At 40.6% G+C, this 11,985-nt stretch overlaps 1 protein-coding gene across 1 annotated transcript in view; it reads right to left on the bottom strand.

Moving 5' to 3' along the window:
• ZFYVE9 (zinc finger, FYVE domain containing 9) overlaps positions 1-11,985 on the bottom strand; it is a 47,120-nt gene that overhangs the window by 3,389 nt on the left and 31,746 nt on the right. The window contains exons 11-17 of the mRNA XM_009320181.1: positions 9,792-9,874; positions 8,948-9,052; positions 5,969-6,119; positions 4,431-4,509; positions 2,910-3,074; positions 1,639-1,744; positions 454-630 (exon numbers count right to left, since the gene is read on the bottom strand). Coding sequence (XP_009318456.1) covers positions 454-630; positions 1,639-1,744; positions 2,910-3,074; positions 4,431-4,509; positions 5,969-6,119; positions 8,948-9,052; positions 9,792-9,874 — 866 coding nt within the window. The remainder of the gene's footprint in view (positions 1-453; positions 631-1,638; positions 1,745-2,909; positions 3,075-4,430; positions 4,510-5,968; positions 6,120-8,947; positions 9,053-9,791; positions 9,875-11,985) is intronic.

The raw sequence follows: 11,985 nt of genomic DNA, 5'->3' as shown, positions 1-11,985 counted from the left end.
CTTGTAGCTTTTGCTGTAGAGCACTCGAGGGGACCTGCCATCTGTTTCTCTGCCTCATATGCAGTGTGATCTTTCAAGAACAGCCATGCTTGTGAACAATGTTTTACGCTTGCCCAAGAACACGTTTAATACACCCCTGCCTTTAACTTCTGGTGAAAAGGCCAGTTTAGAGTCTTCTCTGAGCACGTGGCAGGGCTGGTCACAGGTCTCTGATTACAGAGCAGGTGCTGCTAGTGGCATATGGGGGTCAAGCCTGGTGGTAATTCAGGCTAGGCACTAGCTTTCCAATTTTAACAGATGGCCCAAACCACCCAACAACAGTCAGCACCACTAGATTAGCATCTGATATTGCTACTTCTTTAACCAAGAGAATGGCTGAAGTGTTGTATTCCCTTTTTGGGGAACGAACAAGGGAACGACCCCCCAGTTAAACCAAAACTATTCACAACTTACTTGATCCGAGTCAAGTGTAACACGCAGACCTAGCTTAGTCATCCCATCTTCTTTCAACAATTTAAGATGAGGACAGAGAGCTAAACAGAAAGCCTTTGCCACGTTTTCAGTCAATCTGCTGTGATCGGCTGGGTCACTCAGACCATTATGTTGCTCATCATTTTCCAGGAAAAACACCTGAAGGAAAGAGTTAACACAAGACACAACACTTGGCTTTTCTAGAAAATACAGTTACTGAGATGCCATTTAAACTTTTTACAAATGAAGACTTAAAGAAGGGCTGCTCAGGGAAGACCAGCAAAACACCCTGAAGACAAGCCACGTTAGGGGGGGAAAAAATAAAAAAAACTTCAAAAGAAAGATTTAAATAGCTGTGTTCTCAAAAACCTTTCAGTTCTGGTCAAAAGCCTCATTATGGAAATTCACTATGTATTGCACATAGTTTTTAATTAAAAAAACTGCTTTTAAACAGATGTTAATTTCAGAAAATTCAGTGTTAGTAGAAGCCATCCCAGCCTAAAGATTTGTGCTATTGTTGTCACTGAACTCATCTCTGTTGAGCCCAGCTGACCTGAGAAAAAAGGATACTAAGGTGGCAAGCTGCAGAGTGATTAACTGCGTTCTTCCTGGGCAGGATAAGTGAAACACTCGAAGAAATCTTCAACACTAGCGTTTGTGTGCTGGCAGAGTCACAGCTAACATCAGCTATACAAGCAGCTTCCGCAAGTGATTTCATTTTAACTTGCAGTATTTTAGAGAAAGTGGCTCAAAGTAACATTTTTTAAAAACGATAATTAAAATTTTTCTCCATTTAAGAAGGTAGTTTTTAACACTAATGCCGATGAAACCAACTGTTACCTTGGGTAACACAGTAAGCCAGTATTTTTCTGGTTCCCCCTATGTTCAACAACCATACGTGAGAAGAGGTGGCCAAGGCAGAGTAGGCTGTAGGGGCTGGCTGTGATAGCAGCCCGAGCTGCGCATCAGTGATAGGAGATTTTATTCTGCACGGTGCCGTACTGCATTTTTCCTTGCAGGTAGGAAAAGTAAGACAGGTTTGTTCTGAAGCATATGCTGCTCTAATTTTGGTGAGTAGGGAGAGCAGGTCGAAGGAAGCCTAGGCTGTAGTTGCAATCCCCAAATGTCAAGTGTTGGTTTACACGCAGCTCAATGTGACTGACTTACCTCAGTCCACCGAATGACCTTTCCGTTTGCCTTGTACTCTGAGCCGTGAAATATCTTCACGCTTGTTATAGACTCCATTGATTTGCCATCAATAGGGCTTACAACACTGTATAAGGGAGGGAAAAGGGTAAGTTCCGACTTAGTGGAAGACATGAGCTGAACAGAGAGCACTGCAAAAGAGAACTACATCAGGATCAAAGGGCAGCTCCTCGGCTACACCTGAACCTCCAACTGCCTCGCTGCAGGTTTTTTCATAACTGAGTGTCCTGCAATTTGAACTGCTACTACACCGCAACTTACTACATCGGCTTAATGGGGCATAGGCCAAAATTAGCCTCAGAAGGGAACCTAAAGGCTTCTCCCAGTGCCCAAACCAGTGATCTTGAATGCAACTGCTAATTGTGATGGTGGCGCTGGGCCTGGCGCTTCATCATGAGCGGCCTTTCTGGAATGGGCTCCTACGGGGCTGTGCAGGAGGGAAGAGCCGAGAGGCAGCATGCTCCCTGCTGTCCCCTGCAGCTCCTACCCCTGACACCCACCCTGGTCAATAAGCACAAACCAGGTGCAGGAAGGACCTTCCTGAAGGTTTTCAACAAAGCTTCACACCGGAGCTGAGATGTCATAAGGTGCTAACACAGCAATGAGGCATTTCATACAGGTTAGATTTTTATTCATTTGTAACCTCAGAGTAGGCCACCAATACCTGAAACACTACTTACACATCCCAGAATTTAATTACAGAACCTAAGACTGACCTGGAGAGCCTGAAACTACAGAAACATCCTTCTTTCTAGATGCTGAGTCCTTAAACATTGTACCCATCACAACAGCAGTTTACTGCCGTAAATACTTAAGCTGTCGTATACACCCTTCTTTTGGCTTAACTATCAAGAGTCCAAATATGCTGTTGATGTTCAGCAATTTTATCTCCAGCACTACTTACTGCAAACTAAGCACCACGAGAGCAAAGTGACCACAATATTGCAGGGTTCAGCACTGAGTGTTGGAGACAGACTAGTGGTTGCCAATAACTGGATATTAGCAATGGCAAAAAGTCCGTAGCATTGACAACTTTCTAAATCAATGCCCCAAAGCTCTGGTATCTTGATTCCATTTTCATTACATTTAATTGCATCTTATCACTCAACATAGAGGCACAGACTTGTAATTCCTATTGATTTGAAGATTCATGCACCTTGTAAGATCAATTCAAATTTTTAACAAATACAGTTAGTCACCATTCAATGTCAAGCAATTGCTCCTCTACTTACCCCTTACTAAAGTTTTTATCATCTTCTACCCACTGAATATGAACGTGTTCCTGAGGATCGTCAGCATCTACTTTGCCACAGGTGATGGTGAAGTCTTTCATCTCTCTCAAGGCCTGCCTCAAAGAGTCCATGCTCTCAGCAGTTATCTGGACCATTACTCCATCTAGGGAACCAAGAAATCCTCATAAGCCAAGATAAGCCACACTGAGCAGAGCCTATATAAAAAAAAGAAATAAACATCCTTCCTCTTTTTGCAACAGAAAGGTTAAACATCTATTTTAAGAGTCATAGGCAGCAACGCTACATAAGACCATTTGTGAACTTTCAGATTCCTAAAACATAGCACTGATGAGCGTTGACTCACAAGGATAACATGAAGTCCATCTACCAAGTAAAGTTAGTTTGTCTCAAAACTTGACATCTGCTCTAGGCAACCCTTAGAAACCCCGTGTGACCCCCCGCCATTCAGCTATCACCTCTGTTGGCACTGGAAGCAGCACTCCAGCGGTGACAGAGTTTTTGGGAGCCAATGTTTGCCTGACAGTGGCAAAAGATACAGAATTTGGATTGGATCAGTCTAAATTACTTCAGAAATAACTTAGGAATGATACACTTCCCCAATGTACAGACTCCTTGCCTGAATCCACCTGTACCTCTGTCTTGCACTAAACCACCAATTTAGACACAGAAAATAGTACAATGACCTACATATACTGACTTACAGTGAGATGGCTGCTTTTCTGCCCTGGGTGACCGCTCACCCATGGACTGCACGCTCATACAGCTGCAAGCTCTCGAGTTGGCGCAGCTTAAGGAGTTCCTGCTCGTCAGTGGAGCTGTGCTAACTGACTGCACGCATGGGCTTCTTGCATACCGCACTCACGAACTGTAAGGACCACACTTAAAACACTACTGTCTGCACTGTCACATCTGCAGTGAGGTTAGACTACAAAGTTCTGTAGCTCAGCTAACAGGCAATAACGGCTTTCAATCCAGTCTACACAGCATTTATTTCTGTGAGATGACAACTAGTAAAAGAAGAACAAACCAAATCAGAGCGGTACCAGGTCAACAATCTCGACCTGTCCCGTTCTCATCTGCCCACACACAAGCATACATACAATGCACATTCCTAATCTTGCATAATGCAGAGCTATTTGGGAACAGAGTAAGTTTAGCAGAGCTTCCTCTCCTGGTTGGTGGATTACACATTCCGTACTTCTTAGGCTCACAATTTCCTCATTCAACCCAAACCAGTAAACTGATCACCAGCTCACAAGCCAGGTATTTCTCATCTTGCCCTCATTTTCTTGTGTCCCTGTTCTACAGCGTCTGGACAAGTTCCTCCTCATTAAAGGAAACAGGGTTTTTTTTGGCTAAAATGGAGGATAAAGCTGAAGCAGCAGCATGATTCAAATGCCCAAGGCATAACAGCAAAACCCTGATAACTACAGAGCTGAGCCGTGTTAAGAGGGTTAACTATTCATAGCAGGGAATGGCCTGAGAGACTAAGCCCTTCCCTGAATTAAACTGGATTTGGCAAGGTAGCCTGAAGAGGATTTTAAAGCTCCACTGAACACAAAGAAGCTGGCACCAGTCACTGCAACAACAACAACAGGAGTGATTTAGTGAGGCTTTCGTCAAAACAATGCCTTACACAAGAATCAGGTATCACAGGTCTATCATCCAGAGAGGTGATTAATCTGAATCAGGACAAGTGCTGCTTAGAATTATGGTGACTTTAATGCACATCACAGGCTTGGATATGGAAGGGCAAATCACCCAGTTATTTTCTAAACTGGACAACAGTTTTTGTCAACCTTAATGAATGCTCATATTTCATCACGCTCCCTCTCCCCATATACACCTCTAAGTTTCAGGACTACTAATTTAGGGTAACTAAGTACATAATTAACTTCTAAATGTTCCCACACAGCTGGCAAAGATTGTGAGCGAGCTGTTTACAGATCACACTGTAACACCAACCCACTGGCAAGGCCGCAGCTCAAAGCCACCTGATTTAAAGTAAAATTCGCTTAAATTACCACTAAGCATCATGAAATCCCTGCTGGAAATTCCTCTTCTTGTCCCATATGTAAAATGACAGAAGTCAGATAAGACCATCAGTCCTGAGTGACATCCCATGCCAGTATACCCACTGGAGTGACTGGTGATACTGGCAAAACATAAAAGTTGGTCTCTGTCTTGCTTGTTCTCATTTGGAGATAGCATAAGTCTTTGCCAGAAATTTTCCCCAAAACCACAACATTTAAATGCTCAGCACAACCTTTCAGCTTACTCTAACAAAAATAAAGCCTGGAAATTAGATGGTCTAAATGAGGTGAACACAAGGAGTTTCTTGAAGATACATTATTAAAATGCTGCTGTTGTTGGTTATTCCTATTTACCTTTCTCTCATACTAAATGTAATCTTCCTCCTTTCACATAGTATAGGTCAAGCACAGGCAACCACAACATCACCTGTAGTCTCCAATAATGCCAAAGACAGCTCTCATTATTAATGCAGAGATGTTGCCTAAGCCAGCACTGTGACCTCTGGAGCACCTCAAGTTCTGAGCTGTATTGTGCAAGCAGTATTACCCTATTTACAAGGGAACAAGCTGTTATGTGCTTTATTTTATGTCTGCTTGATCTACAAAGTTGCTAGAACACCTCTCAGACAAATTCAGAACAGCACCATTGACCTAGAGAAGCGTGATGTGGACTGTACACAGGATGCAAACGGCACAGTGTGCCCCCTGACATCTGAGATCATAGATTCTGCAAGGGGAGTAAAACACCAAGGGGGTAAAGGGCAGATAGAGCAACATGTTACTACTATTCCTTGTGCTGCATGTCTAACTCACAAAGCTGCCCATTCAGTAATGCCAGCAGTCAGAATTATTTTCTCTGAATGTCTAACAGAAACTCCGTGAAATGCAGACAAACCCAGTTCTGACCGATTCACAAAGCCACATGCTGGAACGGTAACACAAACGGCAAAGAAGTCATGCAGAGCACCGGGAGGGAACGGCCTCCTCGTGAACTCCCGTTCTCACCCTTCCTCGGCTGATTATGGATGCTGATGGCCTGCGTCTGGTAATTCCCATCATCATTCTGAACGCACACCAGATGCGAGTCTGCTTTCTCATTGAAGCACGCTCCCCCTGCTAGAACATGCTCGTTGGATTTGTTCATGGCTTTCATCATCTGCAAATAAAATGTTGACCATTTCTACTCTGTTCATCAAGCACTACCATAAATAGGTGATTCTTGGAACAGTTTAATCGGACAGAGCAAGCTTCTCAACAGTGTTCATGTTCTCATGTCAGATTTTAGCACTCAGAACCATAAACTGCTTTTGAAAAGAGGGTTCAGGTCTTTTAACGTCTAGGTGCTTTAAAATGCCACCTTTTATGTAATTAAGATAAATGGTATAAGGGATAGCTGAGCTACATAGCTTGCAAAAGCTGTTATCTCTAGCTGTTTTAAAAAAATAAATTCAGAGGAAAAAAAATTAGAAAAACATTGGGAGGAAATATCTGCCTTGTTTACACAACTACAGTTACTTATGACATAAATCATAAACGCTGCCTCCACAGTTCAGTGCTAGACTGGCACTCAGACTTGTGCCATTTAATCCTGGTTCTGCCATGACCGGACACCAAAGCTTTAGTGTCTCTGTGTTTCACCTGCATGAATTGGTGAAATTGGGATCAGTGTTCCCAATTTGAAGACTTTAAAAAAGATCTGAGTCATAAACATCCAGAAATATTTTTAATTCTCTGCAAAGCAGGCCTCCAAAAAGCATCCAAAACGTTTGCGATATATCTGCATTTCAGTTTGGCTGATTATCATCTAACATACACCTAGTTACGTGCCTTGACAAAATATTCTTGTAAATTATACAGCTTCTTTCCTTTTCTCCTCTCTTCCTCTTCATGGAGGCTCAGACTACGAGATTTTTGATCCAAAAGAAAACTGAGGGAGTCATCTATCTCTGGAATTTGTTCCAAAACCAAAAATTATATGTTTGCTTAAAAGAAAGAAAGGCAAATTAAATTACACACACACACACACGCACACCAGTGACAATCCTGATGAGAAGGCAAATGCTGCATTATTTGACATCTCTTAACAGCACTCATACTCCTATCCTCTGCTTCCTCTAGCTGATAAGCATGCACGCTACACACAACACATTTGTCTCTCTCAGTCTAACATCAAACCTTAATTATAGCATCAGGAACGTTAGCTGATGCTCACTATTGACAAATGTGCACAGGTGTAATGTTTGGGGAGGAAACTTAATTAAGATTTTGCATCAGACAACAGTGTATTTCATTATCTGGTTTATCATGTCATGCTCCAGAAACATGCTCAACAGCAGCCATCTTTATGGAGCCCAGTCATTGCTGTTAGCATAACAAGAAACAACTGGACATGGCAACTGTACTTTGTAACAAGGCAACTGATTAAAAAATGAGAGTCACCTGTGCTGAGGGACTAAACAGACAACTAAGTATCACTAGAAGTTGTAGAAAATTAAAGTAATTTTGAAGATAAAAATATGTATTTAATAAAACTATATATTAATATTTAATTTGTTAATTACAGTCTGAATTCTCCACATTTAATCCGTCCATGATATTTAAAACAAGTTTTTCACTTTCTAGATAGTTTGAGTGACATTCTCTTCTAATTAAATACTGCTTTACATGAGAAAAATGTAAAGGTCTTGTGGTTTAATTAATCTTAATTCAAACTATACTCAGATGAAAAATCGCTGGTAATTCAATCTTTCAAGTGGATTGCAGGCAATAATGTTAAATAAGTAACACTTTCTCCATTTAAAAAGCTGAATCGGTGCTTCACACTGGAAAAAGAACCCAAACACGATGCAGAGATTTTGCTAAGTTGTGTAACACAGGGACTTCCTCACAGTCCAGCTTAGTGCAATGATGTCTAATACAGAACTGAAGCTAACACACTTGCAAACGCCAGGCACAGCTAACACTTACAAAACTGCATCTTGTGTGCCAATCTGTATTTAATTTATGCAAACTTTGCTGACCTTTTCCATTTTCTCACAACTGCATCAGGAATTAATACACCTTAAAACAGACCCTTTGTCTTCTTGCTTCATCAGTTTCAGCTTTTTCAAACTTCACATAAGAACACTTTTTCCTTTTTTAAATTTATTTCTTTACTCTCACTATTATTTTACTCAAATGCTTCTTGCAGGGAAGTTCTCTCTTGAGATAAAGCTGTATTCTGCTTTGATATCACAAGAATGTTTACAAATACCATTTTGCCCAGGAGGTTTGCTCTCACCCCAACTGCTGATTGGTTTCAAAATACCAAGTTATCCCCTCCTCTTCAGAGAGAACATGAAATCAATCACCTTCTCCGTTGCTGTTTCATTATTGTTCAAGTATCTTCTCACCCAGCTTTCTGAACAGCTCTAAATCCTAAAGATGCTGATTGATTTTCTCACATCAGAAATCAAGTATAAAATTTAAATGTTGAGAGAAATTTTACATAAAATAAACAGCAACCCAGAAAATACTAATAAATGCTTCAAGTATGCACACACAACACAGGTGAGAAAAGCTAATGCAATTTTAGTTTATCCTAGTTAGTTATTTATTTAGTAAATCCTAGTTTACCTCAAGTGTAAAGTTTGTCAACTTATTTCTTCAAATCAAACCAGTATTTTCTATTATTTACAATTACACTTTATATATAGAATCATAGAATCATAGAATAGTTTGGGTTGGAAGGGACCTCTAAAGGTCATATAAACAGTTAAAAAACTGAAGAAAAAGATTTTAAGAGTTTAATGAATACTACATTGAATTGCATTCTTTCTGTGGAGCCACCCTCACTCAGTCTCAAAACATGTGCACGTCATGCATTTATCATTTGCTTTTGAGGCAGTTTTCCCTAGTGGCAGTGAATAAAATACAATTCCTTTAGATCCCAGGTACTCCAACCACAAAGAAATTGTACACAAATGTACTTCTTACAAGCATTACCTCATTGTATCTGTTGCTAGGAATTTTGATGCTGGTTTTTCTGACTTCCATATCAACCACTAAACCTTGGACCACAGGCAGCGTGTACTGGTAATTTCTGAAGTCCTAGTAATTAAAACAAGTTTTTGAAAGTTAGGCATGATGATCATCATTAACAGTGTAGGTTTCATAACTATCCTAGTGACTACTAGTTAGCCCATTAAAATAATTGTAATCGGTGACTGAAAGGCAGGGAGGGAGGGAGACATCACAGCTTGTAAGCTACATAATCGAAGTACACAAATGAAAAAACATCATCGTGACTGTTAGCCATTTCACTGATTTTAATTCTGAAAATTAATATTCTCCAGCCTTGAATGTCATCACTGCATGTAAGAAAATCTGCTCTCTGTGTTCTGTTACATTACCGGATAGTTATTAGTTTTCTAGCACTGAGATTAAGTCATGCATCAAAGAGAATTTTCTATATTGAAAATATTAGCAAAGTAGGAAGAGCTAATCACTTCAGTTGAAGCGCTGTCTAATCAGAGAGCTGTGACTGCACACTGTGATGACCTAGCACTTCTGAGGAAGGAATCTGAGCAACTAATGCACTTGTTTCAAGATCCAAACATTCTCAGGTGGCCAGGTTTTGGATGTTGATTTGGGTACTTTTTTACAATTCACTATGTTGTTGAAAGCTAACATCCAGTATCAGTAACAGCGGGTAAATTCACCCAAATGCCCACTATCTCCTCTTGTCACCCTCTAAGCATGCCAGCTACTATGTGCAAGAGGAGTACGGTTCTCCCCACATTTATCCATTCACAGCGATGGAACGTGCAAACTCAGCCTCAGCACTTACTGCAAGAAGGTTCATAATCGTGTGTCCAGTCTCTCCAAACAAAGGCTTACGAAATCTGACACTAAAAAGTGGGCATGGATAAACTAGGATAAAATAAAACAGAAAAGGTCAGATTTAAATTTACATACTGAGATTCTGCAGAAACAGACTCAAACACAATCTCCTCAGTTGAATATGGTAAGCAGCAGCAAAAGAAGAGACTGGAAAGAAGACCAGATTTTAAAAAGCAAAAGGGAAGAGGGGTTTAACATTATAATGCACCTTACACGTGTGTCATAGCTCCTTGCCCACCATGCTAGAAACAATAAGAAGAATTATGTGGAATGCTTACAAGTGCCACACTGCAAGACTGAACCTAGCGATCTGGACACTGATTGTAAAGATGACCTTTCTAAATGCTTTTCTCAGGTTACTTCTTGGAAACGGCTTCTTCCTTTTTTATGACCATCCTGCTACTCTCCACTATAGCATCATAAGCCTTTAGCTTCTGTGGCTGACGTGTGGCATTCAAATGATAATACAGATTATTTCATTTTTCATGATTTCATAAGAACGTGGCAAGTTCTCTACAGTAGTATGTCAAAAACAATTAAAAGGACATACATGATACGTCAGCAATACAAAATGACTGCATTCCTTGGCTGACTTAACCATACTTGTAAAACATCTATGATGCAATTCGAAGCGTAGTGTATGGATCTGGCTACATTACATTATGTTGCAGCAGAAGCCATAACAGTGCTTGAAACATGACTCATGCAGTAATATGTAATGCCAAGGTTTTCAAAATGCATGTTTGAAGGAAGGTTCCTAAACTATCCTCAGGCAAACACTCAGCCTGATTTCCTGAAATGCCACACATCTTCACAGTTCCCAGTGTAGTCAGAAGGGGCTGCAAAATGCTCAGCAGGTTTGAATAACATCATCAGGATTTCCTGACAGAAATAAGCTCCAGCTTCTGCACACTGATGCGATATCTGGAAGGCATCACAGCTCCTACACACACCCCATACAGCTGACCAACTCATGAAGTGTCCCCTGAGGCACCAAGAGGTGTTGAATTTCCCATGTCTGCCACCCTGGCTGCATACAGCAGCTCAGCTACGTCCCAGATGCACTGAATTCCCTGTGCTTGAGCTGTACGGTTGATCTGCAGATGCTCAGCAGATGTTTTCTGGACATCTAGCAACCCAGAGTGACTCCTGCATCTGAACTGCTGCGCATTCAGCAGCGCTGGACAAATGGCCAAAATCTGACAATTGCACCAGAAAAGAGGATGCATCCAAGGAAACCTGGGATACAAATGCAGCCCCTTCCAAGAGGGGACTGAGGAAGTAATCTGCAGTCACAGCTGTCACAGCACAAGTGAATATGCCTAAATCCAAACTACAGCTATAGAAGTGATTCAAACCCCAGCCTCCCAACATACTAAGAGCAGGTACTTCTGTTTGTGAATATCAAAACATTTGTTGCTGTGCTCAAAAACAGATGTCACATCCAAAATATGAGCATCTTTCTTTGTTTTTCTAAATGTTGATGAGAATAAATACACTACTTAAAAACCTCATGGATACACACAAAAACTTACATACTTTTAACACTAATGTTTCTTCGGACAAGTTTAACCTGCAGTCCTCATCCTCAGAAAGCAAATTTTGAAGATTTTCTTTTTCCTCTCCAGTAACATAGGTATTTTACAAAAAATTCCCAATGTACCCTAAGCATCACAAGTTAAATTTACAAATCACTATAAAGCATATTCTAAAACTTATTTTGTTAAAAAGTTTTGAAAAAGTTTTGGAAAAAAATTAACAACAGACCATTTTCATAGTAATTCAGATGTACTAGTTTGCCAATTAAAACAGCAGATGAGCAAGACAGCAAATTTTTGGCCCATCATGGTGGACAGACTTCCAATAATCTCTTTGCTCCAGCAATAGCAAGTGTCTTTTGAAAAAGATTTTATCCTAACTTTATGCTAATTTCATCCTAACTGCTAAGATTTTGTTCAGCTGAAATGCCCTCTCCAGCTTATTTGTTACTAGTTGCAACAGAATTTTTGCAACAAATTGCCACGTCAGTTGCCCCTGCACACATATTGTTATTCTCTGGAAAATGAGTGTGGTTTTAAAAACCTAAAAGCAAATGCTCTTTCATTTCAGCAGGGAAGGAGCTTAACATCTCAACGGCTCTC

Source organism: Pygoscelis adeliae, unplaced genomic scaffold (assembly GCF_000699105.1).
Source record: "Pygoscelis adeliae isolate BGI_AS28 unplaced genomic scaffold, ASM69910v1 Scaffold393, whole genome shotgun sequence".
NCBI classification, from domain to species: domain Eukaryota; kingdom Metazoa; phylum Chordata; class Aves; order Sphenisciformes; family Spheniscidae; genus Pygoscelis; species Pygoscelis adeliae.
Note: the sequence above shows the minus strand (reverse complement) of the source record. Positions and strands in the feature narration are given on the sequence as shown.